The 14,853-nt window shown below is 41.5% G+C and overlaps 1 protein-coding gene across 4 annotated transcripts in view; it reads left to right on the top strand.

Moving 5' to 3' along the window:
* The window catches only part of SIDT2 (SID1 transmembrane family member 2), a 526,209-nt gene that overhangs the window by 83,727 nt on the left and 427,629 nt on the right, over positions 1-14,853 (top strand). For all 4 annotated transcript variants that reach the window (XM_053691390.1, XM_053691389.1, XM_053691392.1 and 1 more), the window contains exon 4: positions 4,580-4,738. In XM_053691390.1, coding sequence (XP_053547365.1) covers positions 4,580-4,738 — 159 coding nt within the window. The remainder of the gene's footprint in view (positions 1-4,579; positions 4,739-14,853) is intronic.

Here is a 14,853-nt window from a genome sequence, read left to right on the forward strand (position 1 = left end):
AAGTTGGTGTCTGAAGATATTTAATCCTTTCCCTGCATGCAAGGATGGGGGGTCTAGCTGTGTCAATGTCAATCTCTTTAGTAAGAGTAGTGGTGGCTTTTAGCAGTTAGAAAGCGGCTAGGTTGTCTTTGCTTTATTGCTTACATTATTGCTACCCCTTCATTGAAAGCTAGCGTTGGTTACTCTGCTCTTTCTTATTCTACAGGTCCCTGTCAGGCCGGCAGAGTTTGTCAAACCTGGGATTTGGTTCCTGCCCTGCAGCTGATGCTCTATGGTCTCTGTCAGGATGAGGATGTTTCTGTCAGGTCACAGGCTGATGAGAAAGCTGCAAGACTGGTCCCTAGATTCCCTTACCCCTTGATGGCTTGTAGTCTACGTGAGGGGACCTTAATTAGGATAAGGGACTTTTACCTTTTTGAAAGGAGGGTCCGTTTTCTGTATGAGCAGTTATTTTTGGAGTACCTTAGTAGCATTTTATTATAGAAGCAGAAGCAGCTTCTTAATGTCAAAGGTCTCTTTATCAGTGGCAGCACCTCTGGTTACAAGGGAGGTTTATTTACTCTGTTCTGTATCTGCAATGGGGCCAATCTAACTTTAGAGTTATGATGAAAAACTACTGCAGTTTTTACGGACCTCTGAACTCTCATCAGGCATGGGATATCTGAGTTTTTGGCTACAGCTTGAGCTAATTTTATTATGTGCTTCCTTTTATAGTGTCTGAACATTTTTGGACATAATGGGGCATGATAGGAGTCCTGAAGTCTCCACAGCTCTGCGCTATGAGAGCAGCGACTCATGATCAGTTTGTCTCTCATAAGGTTTTTTTTATATATTTAACGCGATATGCGCACTTTCATTTTCAGGCGCCATTTTAAGTCTCCGATAATTGCTGTGACTCTTCCTGCCATTGGCGGTGTATTTGGCGCAATTAGCCCTGTGTAGTTTCGTCCATTACTTTTAAGATTTGCAGGACGCCACTAGGCAGAGACAAAATTTTATAACTAAATTTTGGAGGCCGTCGATTTATGCAGAGTTGCGGACTGAAAGCTGGTAGTGAGCTTTCCAAATTGTTGATCAGTGATGGCGGTATTATTACTTCCGATGTTATTTAGCAAAGTCTATTAATCTCATTGTGGTCAATTTTTCACTGTTTAAATTTGCAAGAAGGTGTCAGGGTGCCAGGAATCAGACTGAGACGAGAAGTGCAAAAATAATCACACCTTTATTAATAGCAAAAAATAATAAAATGTCCACAAGTTAAATAACAAGCCAGGAATCAAAACCAGAGCTGGTAGTCAGACGAGCCGAGTCAGGAGCCAAAGCGAGTAGTCAGACGAGCCGGAATCATGAACAAGGAGAACAGCAGAATCAGGAACAAGCCAGGGATCAGGAACCAGGAGGGATGTCAGACAGCCAGGTTATACACAGGAGCTCTCACAAACAGGTCTGAGACAACGCAGGGCAAAGCATACTGAACAGGGGCCCTTTAAATAATAAGTGATGACATCACAATTCTGAGATTGCATCCTGTCTCACACGGATGATGTACACCAGTCTGGCCATAAAAGGAAGTGCAGGAAATGAGCAGCATCACTCAGTATGCACCAGAGTCAGCAAGAGAGGTGAGTAAAATGGCTGCCAGCAGCACATGGCAAGCAAAATAGGGAAAAAACCCTGACAGAAGGTATGGTGCTCTACGTTTAAGGGCTCACATTTCATGAGGGTATCCTAGAGCTTTATATTATATTTTAAATATCTCTGGTCTCCAGTTTTTCAGCATTTATGGAGTTTTATTGCCATCTAGTGACAGTTTTTAGAAATTACAGTTTGATCAATTATTTTTCTGTAATTTCATATAGAGATGAATATTTTCCTTTTTTGTTTAAAAAGGAAGCTTCTCTTATGAGACTTATTTCTAGCTAAAAATACCCTGTATGTACCTGCAGTTTTCTTTACAGGATGTATTCTCCTAATAAACACTTAGGTTTTTATTGTACTTGCCGCTATCAGGTGGCAGCTAAATACTAATCATGCTCCTAAGGAAATAGAAGCTGAGTTACTTGGTTAAAATAAAGAACATGTATAAATATATGTACTTTCAGTTTACTTTTCAGGATGTATTCTCCTGATAAATACTGTATTTGTATTGTATTTGCCGCCATTGGTTGGCAGCTATATGCTTATTGTGCTCCTAAGGAAATAGTTGTTTATAATACAAAACATCTATAAATATATGTACTTACAGTTTTGTTGCAGGATGTATTCTCTTGATAAATACTATGTTATTGTATTGCCGTCATTGGGTGGCAGCTAAATGCTATTCATGCTCCTAAGGAAATAGGAGCTGAGTTCTTGTTTAAAATGAAGCACATTTCCAAATACATGTACTTGGTTTACTTTTCAGGATGTATTCTCCTGATGAATTCTGTGTTTTCCTGTATTTGCCGCCATCTGGTGGCAGCGTAATGATGATTTGCTCCTTTTTAACATTATTTATGTTTCTGTTGAAGTCTTTATGGATGTCTGTGAAATCATATTTCGTCTGAGTTTTAATATACATTGTAACTCATACATGTGAGACTTCAGTTTTGGCTAAAGAGTAATGGAAAAAGGTTCTAAATTACTTTTTTTACTTTTAAAAGCCGCTCACATGACTTCCGTTCTTCTATTATATAGGAGCGGAGTTTAGTGAGTCTATCTAAAGCTCTCTGATGGCACTGGATTAGAGAAACAGACTGGGAACCAGGATTTCCTGGTTCATATCTGGGTTTGGCTGTGACTCCATCCTTAGGCTTTATTACAAGGGGCCTGAAAAGCTTAGTCGATTGAGCACCAGACTTTAATCTGAGAGTCAAGGCTTCTAGTCCTTGTTTGGGCGATCGCTTTAACAAAGGTTCAGGTGTCATCTTTTCAACTAGCAAAATCTCATACTGAGATGTTGCTTTCTTTTCTATGTTTCCAAGGGTGGAAGGTGATTCTGGAAAAGTGTTCTCTAGTTCCATCTACAAAAGTGTGTTTTCTAGGGACAATCATAGATTCCCTGTTCATGAAGATTTCCTGATGGAGGTCAGAAAACCCTTCTTGCTTCCTGCCTTTCCCTCCAATCTGCCTTTCGTCCATCAGTGGATTAATGCATGGAGGTGATTGGTCTGATGGTGGCTTCCATGGACATCATCCTTTTGCTCGATTCCATCTGCGACCGCTGCAGCTTTGCATGCTCTGTCAATAGACCATTCAGATTTATCGCAGAGGATAAATGTGGACCCCTTAACATGCGACTCTCTCTTGCCTCCTGAGACCTTCCTGGGTGATTTTGGTTACGGACACCAGCCTGTCAGGCTGGGAAGCTGTTTGGGGTTCTATGAAGTCTCAGGGCTTGTGGTCTCGAGAAGAGTCTTCGCTTCCCATAAACACCTTGCAGTAAAGTGCAATAATCAATGCCCTGTCAGGTGGCCTCAATTATCTTTAGTCCGGTTTATCAGATTCCAGCCGGACAACATCACCTCAGTGGTTTACATCAACCACCAGGGAGGGACTCAGAGTTCCTTGGCCATGAAGGAGGTGACTCGCTTTCTACAGTGGGTGGAAGCTCACAACAGTCTCCTATCTGCCATCCCCATTCCAGGAGTGGACTTTGGGAGGCAGATTTTGTGAGCAGACAGACTTTTTATCCCGGGGACTGTGCTCTCCATCCGGAAGTGTTCTCTTAGATAGCCCTCAGGTGGGGGGTTTCAGAGTTGGTTCTGATGGCAGCCCGCCAAAACGCCAAGGTTCCAAAGTACGGTTCAAGGTCAAGAGATCCTCAGGCCGTACTGATAGATGCCATAGCGGTACCTTGAATTTTCTCTCTGGCATATCGGTTTGCTCTCCTTCCACAAGTCATTGGTCGAATCAAACAGGGTAGAGCATTTGTAATTCTAATAGCTCCTACATGGCCTCTCAGGATCTGGTTCGCGGATCTAGTAAGGATGTCATCTCTACCTCCTTGGAGGTTACCTCTGAGGAAGGACCTTCTAATTCGGGGTCCTTTCCTCCATCCAAACCTGGATCATTCTGTGTACTCTAGCTTGGGTATTGGTTCCCACTAGTAATTGTAATGACGTTGTGGACTCTTCATGTCATAGGAAAGAAAACAAAATTTATGCTTACCTGATAAATTTCTTTCTTTCCGGACATGGAGATTCCACGACCCCGCCCTCCTTTTTAATTATAATTTGGCAAGTTTTTTGAGTAAACCTAAGGCATCTTTTTCACCCTTTGTGTTTCTTCTTTTTCCAATTTCCTTCTGCTGAATGACTGGGGATTGCGGGTAAGGGAAGTTACAGTTAACAGCTTTGCTGGGGTGCTCTTTGCCTCCTCCTGCTGGTCAGGAGTTGAATATCCCACTAGTAATTGGAATGACGTCTTGGACTATCTTCATGTCCGGAAAGAAAGAAATTTATCAGGTAAGCATAAATTTTGTTTTTTTTCTTTCTCATATTTCCCTTTAACAAATTGTTCCTCGCTCTGTTCCCTCTATCATGTTGTTTGTGTGTATGCACATTATGTAAGCATTAGAGACGCATGTGTCTTTTCACAGATACCAGCGTAACTACCTGTACAGAAATGTGGGCCGCACCTTGTGCCAGCCGCCAGCTCGCACAGCTTCTGAGACTTTCTACGTGGATGTTTCAACATTGTCTGAAAATAATTCAAGTTACAGTCTGCTGGTCACGCATGTAGAGAACTTCATCCTACAGTGAGTTTGCTTAAGCTGTGCCTTTGTGGAGCAGTTTGGAAGCGCTGCATTTTGTAGTGGAGGAGGTCACTGTTAAAATGTGTGTGGAGGGGGAGGAGAGATTTTGTGGTGGATTAAATTGTCTTCATCAGGAGAAAGTTTGTAGGTGGGGAATGATGTGATTAGAGATCCAAATTTGTGGGGCAAACAAGTCAAGTTGAAAGCATATGCGGGGACAGTGGGATTGTGACTTGGGGGGTGGTGGAGTTAAAGGGGTTTTTAAGCTGAAATGAAACTGCTCATCAGTACACAGGAGGAGCAGCGTGTGTATGCATTTCAGTTTTGCATAGCAGCATTTTTGTGTATTAAGAAGAATGCATCTAGAGGCGTAAAGCGTATTTATCAGACGGGAACGAGAGGCGAACAGTGTGTATATTGGATGGGAACAAGAGGCGTACATTGTGTATATATGACGGGAACAAGAGGCGATCAGTGTGTATATCTGACGGGAACAAGAGGCGATCAGCATGTATATCTGATGGGAACAAGAGACGTACAGGGTGTATATCTGAAGGGAACAAGAGGCGTACAACATGTAAATCTGACAGGAACAAGAGACGTACAGGGTGTATATCTGTTGGGAACAAGAAACGTACAGGGTGTATATCTGACAGGAACAAGAGGCGCACAACATGTAAATCTGACGGGAACAAGAGACATACAGGGTGTATATCTGACGGGAACAAGAGACGTACAGGGTGTATATCTGACGGGAACAAGAGACGTACAGGGTGTATATCTGACGGGAACAAGAGACGTACAGGGTGTATATCTGACGGGAACAAGAGACGTACAGGGTGTATATCTGACGGGAACAAGAGACGTACAGGGTGTATATCTGACGGGAACAAGAGACGTACAGGGTGTATATCTGACGGGAACAAGAGACGTACAGCATGTAAATCTGATGGGAACAAGAGACGTACAGGGTGTATATCTGATGGGAACAAGAGACGTACAGGGTGTATATCTGACGGGAACAAGAGGCGTACAGCATGTAAATCTGATGGGAACAAGAGACGTACAGGGTGTATATCTGATGGGAACAAGAGACGTACAGGGTGTATATCTGAAGGGAACAAGAGGCGTACAACATGTAAATCTGACAGGAACAAGAGACGTACAGGGTGTATATCTGACGGGAACAAGAGACGTACAGGGTGTATATCTGACGGGAACAAGAGACGTACAGGGTGTATATCTGACGGGAACAAGAGACGTACAGGGTGTATATCTGACGGGAACAAGAGACGTACAGCATGTAAATCTGATGGGAACAAGAGACGTACAGGGTGTATATCTGATGGGAACAAGAGACGTACAGGGTGTATATCTGACGGGAACAAGAGGCGTACAGCATGTAAATCTGATGGGAACAAGAGACGTACAGGGTGTATATCTGATGGGAACAAGAGACGTACAGGGTGTATATCTGAAGGGAACAAGAGGCGTACAACATGTAAATCTGACAGGAACAAGAGACGTACAGGGTGTATATCTGACGGGAACAAGAGACGTACATGGTGTATATCTGACGGGAACAAGAGACGTACAGGGTGTATATCTGACGGGAACAAGAGACGTACAGGGTGTATATCTGATGGGAACAAGAGACGTACAGGGTGTATATCTGATGGGAACAAGAGACGTACAGGGTGTATATCTGACGGGAACAAGAGACGTACAGGGTGTATATCTGATGGGAACAAGAGACGTACAGGGTGTATATCTGATGGGAACAAGAGACGTACAGGGTGTATATCTGACGGGAACAAGAGGCGTACAAGCAGGTATATCTGACGGGAACAAGAGGTGTACAGCGGGTGTATCTGACGGGAACAAGAGGAGTAAGGCGTTTATATCCATGGCCCTTACTAGGCCGTTGATCTGGGCCCCTCCCCCCTTTGACCTGTGCAATTTAGTAAATGTAATATTTGCTCGCTATTCTTGGGTGTAGTCAGACTTTATAAAGTTAAGAACAACCAGAAATAAACAAATTCTGCAGCACTCACATGTACATTGATTCACTCGCTCACACGCACTTAAACAGACACAATCTCACTTACACAAATGCACTCTCAAACAAACAGATTCACTTACACAGACACACTATCACATACACAGACACACTTTCATATACACAAATGCACTCTCACACACACAGATGCACTTACATAGACACACTCTCACATACACAGATGCACTTACTCAATGGCAGGCCTGTAGATGGACTTGCATAAACAAAAAAAAATATGATTTGTGAAATGGAAAATGTGATCTTTAAGCGGCACTTAAAGCTACATAGTTTCCCTGAAGTAGACAGAGCTAAATTACTTTTGATTTGCTCATAGGGGTCAGCAATACACAATCTGCTTGCTAATTGCTGTCAGAAATAGAACATTATGTATTGCATTCTGATACATTTTACACATTTGCTAAAGTTTTCACTAAATTTGCTATATTTGACGATTTTTTTAATTTAAATATTTTATTTTTCCCTTTGATGGGCATAAAAAAAACATAAAAAAAATTATAGTTCAGACACATCAATTAAAGGGATAGTAAACCCCAAAATTATCTTTTATGATTCAGATAGAACATACAATGTTATACTACTTTCCAATTTAATTTTATTATCAAATTTTCTTCATTCTCTTGTTATCCCTTGCTGAAGGGACAACATTGCACTACTGGCAGGAAGCGGACAATATCTATTTAGCCAATCACAAGAGACAAATGTGTGAAGGCACCAATTAGCAGCAGCTCCCACTAGTGTATGATATGTGCATATTCATTTTTTAACAAGGGATACTAAGAGAACAAAGCACATTTGAAAATAGAAGTGAATTTAAAAGTGTCTTAAAATTACATGCTCTATCTGAATCATGCAAGTTTAATTTTGACTTTCCTATCCCTTTAAATGTCAACAACAACAAACCTTGAGTAGAAAGCTATGCAGTATAGGAGACTAGTATCAATATTCTCTAGCAGTGGATAACAATGCTCTGACCATTAGGTGACGCTGTTACACATGTATAAAACGGCGCGTAAGTGATATAATAAAGAAACTTATAGTCCACTCCTCAGTACTTATAGAGCGCACACTAATCACCCGTGAGGGTCTCAAGTAAGGTATATGCAATCCAGTAAATATGAGCATATTAAAAATTAAAGCAAATAAATAAATCTAGCATTGATATTTCAGCATGTCTTTTTTTCCCTGTCAAGTGGCAGTATGTATATTTTTTTACTTTACTTTTAACCCTTATCACTTTATTTTTCCCAGTTGTTTACTTTAAATTTTTTAAATTTTAATAAGCATGTTCAGTTTATACCAGAATGTTGTAGAAATTGGGGGGTAGTTAAGTTATCAACGTGTAAACTTTCCTGCCTTCGCCGGCCCAATACGCCCGCCTAAGCTCGCCTCACATCGCCGCCGCGGACCTGAAAAATTTCGCCTAAGTTATCAAATAAAGCTGTCAAAAAGCCGCGGGGCGATGAGCAGCGGACTGTGAGAGTTATCACTCATCCGATCTCGCTGCTCTTCGGCTTTTTCCCAGATTTATTGCTAGCCTGTCACTAAGCACTCACACTAACTACACTGTTCTACCCCCTATACCGGCGCCCCCGGAGCCCTCCGCAACTAAATAAAGTTATTAACCCCTAAACCGCCGCTCCTAGACCCTGCCGCAACTCTGATAAATGTATTAACCCCTAAACCGCCGCTCCTAGACCCTGCCGCAACTCTGATAAATGTATTAACCCCTAAACCGCCGCTCCCGGACACCGCTGCCACCTACATTATACCTATTAACCCCTATCCTGCCTCCCCTACACCGTCGCCACCTATAATACATTTATTAACCCCTATCCTGCCCCCCACTACACAGACGCCACTGTAATAAATTTATTTACCCCTAAACCTAAGTCTAACACTAACCCTAACACCCCCCTAACTTAAATATTAATTAAATAAATCTAAATAATATTTCTATTATGAACTAAATTAATCCTATTTAAAACTAAATACTTACCTATAAAATAAACCCTAATATAGCTACAATATAAATAATAATTATATTGTAGCTATCTTAGGATTTATTTTTATTTTACAGGCAAATTTTAATTTATTTTAACTAGGTACAATAGCTATTAAATAGTTATTAACTATTTAATAGCTACCTAGCTAAAATAAAGAGAAATTTACCTGTAAAATAAAAACTAACCTAAGTTACAATTACACCTAACACTACACTATACTTTAATAAATTATTCCTATTTAAAACTAAATACTTACCTTTAAAATAAACCCTAATATAGCTACAATATAAATAATAATTATATTGTAGCTATCTTAGGATTTATTTTTATTTTACAGGTAACGTTGTATTCATTTTAGCTAGTTAGAATAGTTATTAAATAGTTATTAACTATTTAATAACTACCTAGCTAAAAGAAATACAAAATTACCTGTAAAATAAATCCTAACCTAAGTTACAATTAAACCTAACACTACACTATCATTAAATTAAATAAATTACCTACAAATAACTACAATTAAATACAATTACATAAACTAACTAAAGTACAAAAAATAAAAAAAGCTAAGTTACAAAAAATAAAAAAAATAGGTTACAAACATTTTAAAAATATTACAACAATTTTAAGCTACTTACATCTAATCTAATCCCCCTAATAAAATAACAAACCCCCCCAAAATAAAAAAATGCCCTACCCTATTCTAAATTAAAAAAGTTCAAAGCTCTTTTACCTTACCAGCCCTTAAAAGGGCCATTTGTGGGGCATGCCCCAAAGAATTCAGCTCTTTTGCCTGTAAAAGAAAAATACAACCCCCCCAACATTAAAACCCACCACCCACATACCCCTAATCTAACCCAAACCCCCCTTAAAATAACCTAACACTAATCCCCTGAAGATTATCCTACCTTTAGTCGTCTTCACTCAGCCGAGCCACCGATGGAACTGAAGAGGAGACCCGGACCGGCAGAAGTGATCCTCCAAGCGGCGCTGAAGAAATCTTCCATCCGATGAAGTGATCCTCCAAGCGGCGCTGAAAAAGTCTTCCATCCGGGCGATGTCATCTTCCAAGAGGCGCTGAAGAAGTCTTCTATCTGGGCGATGTCATCTTCCAAGCCGGGTCTTGAATCTTCATCCCGCCGACGCGGAACATCCTTCTTTACCGACGGACTACCGACGAATGAAGGCTCCTTTAAGGGACGTCATCCAAGATGGCGTCCCTTCAATTCCGATTGGCTGATAGGATTCTATCAGCCAGTCGGAATTAAGGTAGGAAAAATCTGATTGGCTGATTGAATCAGACAATCAGATTCAAGTTCAATCCGATTGGCTGATCCAATCAGCCAATCAGATTGAGCTCGCATTCTATTGGCTGTTTCGATCAGCCAATAGAATGCGAGCTCAATCTGATTGGCTGATTGGATCAGCCAATCGGATTGAACTTGAATCTGATTGGCTGATTCAATCAGCCAATCAGATTTTTCCTACCTTAATTCCGATTGGCTGATAGAATCCTATCAGACAATCGGAATTGAAGGGACGCCATCTTGGATGACGTCCCTTAAAGGAGCCTTCATTCGTCGGTAGTCCGTCGGTAAAGAAGGATGTTCCGCGTCGGCGGGATGAAGATTCAAGACCCGGCTTGGAAGATGACATCGCCCGGATAGAAGACTTCTTCAGCGCCTCTTGGAAGATGACATCGCTCGGATGGAAGACTTTTTCAGCGCCGCTTGGAGGATCACTTCATCGGATGGAAGATTTCTTCAGCGCGGCTTGGAGGATCACTTCTGCCGGTCCGGGTCTCCTCTTCAGTTCCATCGGTGGCTCGGCTGAGTGAAGACGACTAAAGGTAGGATGATATTCAGGGGATTAGTGTTAGGTTATTTTAAGGGGGGTTTGGGTTAGATTAGGGGTATGTGGGTGGTGGGTTTTAATGTTGGGGGGGGGGTTGTATTTTTCTTTTACAGGCAAAAGAGCTGAATTCTTTGGGGCATGCCCCACAAATGGCCCTTTTAAGGGCTGGTAAGGTAAAAGAGCTTTGAACTTTTTTAATTTAGAATAGGGTAGGGCATTTTTTTATTTTGGGGGGTTTGTTATTTTATTAGGGGGCTTAGATTAGGTGTAAGTAGCTTAAAATTGTTGTAATATTTTTAAAATGTTTGTAACCTATTTTTTTATTTTTTGTACTTTAGTTAGTTTATGTAATTGTATTTAATTGTAGTTATTTGTAGGTAATTTATTTAATGATAGTGTAGTGTTAGGTTTAATTGTAACTTAGGTTAGGATTTATTTTACAGGTGATTTTGTATTTCTTTTAGCTAGGTAGTTATTAAATAGTTAATAACTATTTAATAACTATTCTAACTAGCTAAAATAAATACAAAGTTACCTATAAAATAAATATAATTCCTAAAATAGCTACAATGTAATTATTAATTACATTGTAGCTATCTTAGGGTTTATTTTACAGGTAAGTATTTTTAGTTTTAAATAGGAATAATTTATTAAAGTATAGTGTAGTGTTAGGTGTAATTGTAACTTAGGTTAGTTTTTATTTTACAGGTAAATTTCTCTTTATTTTAGCTAGGTAAGCTATTAAATAGTTAATAACTATTTAATAGCTATTGTACCTAGTTAAAATAAATTGAAAGATGCCTGTAAAATAAAAATAAATCCTAAGATAGCTACAATATAATTATTATTTATATTGTAGCTATATTAGGGTTTATTTTAAAAGTAAGTATTTAGTTTTAAATAGGATTAATTTAGTTAATAAGAGAAATATTATTTAGATTTATTTAATTAATATTTAAGTTAGGGGGGTGTTAGGGTTAGTGTTAGACTTAGGTTTAGGGGTTAATAATTTTATTACAGTGGCGGCGGTGTAGTGGGGGGCAGGATGGGGGTTAATAAATGTATTATAGGTGGCGACGGTGTAGGGGGGGCAGATCAGGGGTTAATAAATTTAATATAGGTTGCGGTGGGGTCAGGGAGCGGCGGTTTAGGGGTTAATATGTATAGAGTAGCTTGCGGTGGGCTCCGGGAGCGGCGGTTTAGGGGTTAATACATTTATTATAGTTGCGGCGGGGTCAGGGAGCGGCGGTTTAGGGGTTAATATGTATAGAGTAGCTTGCGGTGGGCTCCGGGAGCGGCGGTTTAGGGGTTAATACATATAATATAGTTGCGGTGGGCTCCGGGAGCGGCGGTTTAGGGGTTAATATGTATAGAGTAGCTTGCGGTGGGCTCCGGGAGCGGCGGTTTAGGGGGTAATAACTTTATTTAGTTGCGGCGGTGTAGGGGGGACAGATTAGTGGTGTTTAGACTCGGGGTACATGTTAGGGTGTTAGGTGCAGACATCTCCCATAGGAACCAATGGGATGTCTGGCAGCAGCGAACTTGTACTTTCGCTATAGTCAGACTCCCATTGATTCCTATGGGATCCGCCGCCTCCAGGGTGGTGGTTTGAAAACCAGGTACGCTGGGCCGGAAAAGTGCCGAGCGTACCTGCTAGTTTCTCCAACATTGGTGTGTCCGGTCCACGGTGTCATCCATTACTTGTGGGATATTCTCCTCCCCCACAGGGAAAGGCAAGGAGAGCACACAGCAAGAGCTGTCCATATAGTCTCTCCCAGGCTCCGCCCCCCCAGTCATTCTCCTTGCCGCTCTGAACAAGTAGCAAAAGAGACAGGCATTCTTACATTGTGTAGAAGACCTGTTAAAGATGGGAGTGATACTCCCAGTTCCAACTGTGGAACAAGGTCAGGAGTTTTACTCAAATCTGTTTGTAGTTCCCAAAAAAAGAGGGAACTTTCAGACCAATTCTGGATTTAAAAATTCTAAACAAATTTCTCAGAGTGCCATCGTTCAAAATGGAAACTATTCGAACGATTTTACCTACAATCCAGGAGGGTCAATTTATGACTACCGTGGATCTAAAGGATGCGTATCTGCATATTCCTATCCACAAAGATCATCATCAGTTCCTAAGGTTCACCTTTCTGGACAAACATTACCTATTGTGGCTCTCCCATTCGGACTAGCCACTGCTCCAAGGATTTTCACAAAGGTGCTCGGGTCCCTTCTAGCGGTTCTAAGACCCAGGGGCATTGCAGTGGCACCTTACTTGGACGACATCCTAATTCAAGCGTCGTCTCTTTCAAAGACAAAGGCTCACACAGACATTGTTCTAGCCTTTCTCAGATCTCTCGGGTGGTAGGTGAACATAGAAAAAAGTTCCCCGTCTCCGTCAACAAGAGTCCCTTTCTTGGGAACAATAATAGATTCTTTAGAAATGAAGATTTTCCTGACAGATGTCAGAGAGTCAAAGCTTCTAAACGCTTGTCAAGTTCTTCACTCTGTTCTACGGCCTTCCATAGCTCAGTGCATGGAAGTAGTAGGGTTGATGGTTGCAGCAATGGACATAGTTCCTTTTGCGCGAATTCATCTAAGACCATTACAACTGTGCATGCTCAAACAGTGGAATGGGGACTATACAGACTTGTCTCCAGTGATTTAAGTAGATCAGAAGACAAGAGACTCACTCCGTTGGTGGCTGACTCAGGATCACCTGTCCCAGGGAATGATCTTCCGCAGACCAGAGTGGGTCATTGTCACGACCGACGCCAGTCTATTAGGCTGGGGCGCGGTCTGGGATTCCCTGAAAGCTCAGGGTCTATGGTCTCGGGAAGAGTCTCTTCTCCCGATAAACATCCTGGAACTGAGAGCGATATTCAATGCTCTCCGGGCTTGGCCTCAACTAGCAAAGGCCAGATTCATAAGATTCCAATCAGACAACATGACGACTGTTGCTTACTTCAACCATCAGGGGGGAACAAGGAGTTCCCTGGCGATGAGAGAGGTGACCAAGATCATCAAATGGGCGGAGGATCACTCCTACCACCTGTCTGCGATCTACATCCCAGGAGTGGAAAACTGGGAGGCGGATTATCTGAGTCGTCAGACCTTTCATCCGGGGGAGTGGGAACTCCACCCGGAGGTGTTTGCCCAGTTGACCCAATTATGGGGCATTCCAGACATGGATCTGATGGCGTCTCATCAGAACTTCAAGGTTCCTTGCTACGGGTCCAGATCCAGGGATCCCAAGGCGAATTTAGTGGATGCATTAGTGGCGCCTTGGACTTTCAACCTAGCTTATGCGTTTCCACCGTTCCTTCTCATTCCCAGGCTGGTAGCCAGGATCAAACAGGAGAAGGCCTCTGTGATTTTGATAGCTCCTGCATGGCCACGCAGGAATTGGTATGCAGACCTGGTGAATATGTCATCGGCTCCACCATGGAAGCTACCTTTGAGACAGGATCTTCTAGTACAAGGTCCATTCAAACATCCAAATCTAGTTTCTCTCCAGCTGACTGCTTGGAAATTGAACGCTTGATTTTGTCTAAGCGTGGGTTTTCGGATTCTGTGATAGATACTCTGGTACAAGCCAGAAAACCTGTGACTAGAAAGATTACCATAAAATATGGAAAAGATATATCTGTTGGTGTGAATCCAAGGGATTCTCATGGAGTAAGATTAAAATTCCTAGGATCCTTTCCTTTCTCAAAGAAGGTTTGGATAAGGGATTATCAGCGAGTTCTCTAAAAGGACAGATTTCTGCTTTATCTGTCTTGTTACACAAACGACTGGCAGCTGTGCCAGATGTTCAAGCTTTTGTTCAGGCTTTGGTCAGGATCAAGCCTGTTTACAGACCCTTGACTCCTCCCTGGAGTCTAAATTTGGTTCTTTCAGTTCTTCAAAGGGTTCCGTTTGAACCCTTACATTCCATAGATATCAAGTTGTTATCTTGGAAAGTTCTGTTTTTGGTTGCTATTCTTCTGCTAGAAGAGTTTCTGAATTATCTGCTCTGCAGTGTAATCCGCCCTATCTGGTGTTCCATTCAGATAAGGTTGTTTTGCGTACTAAACCTGGTTTCCTTCCAAAGGTTGTTTCCAACAAGAATATTAACCAGGAAATAGTTGTGCCTTCTTTGTGTCCGAATCCAGTTTCAAAGAAGGAACGCTTGTTACACAATTTAGATG

Source organism: Bombina bombina, chromosome 8 (assembly GCF_027579735.1).
Source record: "Bombina bombina isolate aBomBom1 chromosome 8, aBomBom1.pri, whole genome shotgun sequence".
NCBI lineage: Eukaryota > Metazoa > Chordata > Amphibia > Anura > Bombinatoridae > Bombina > Bombina bombina.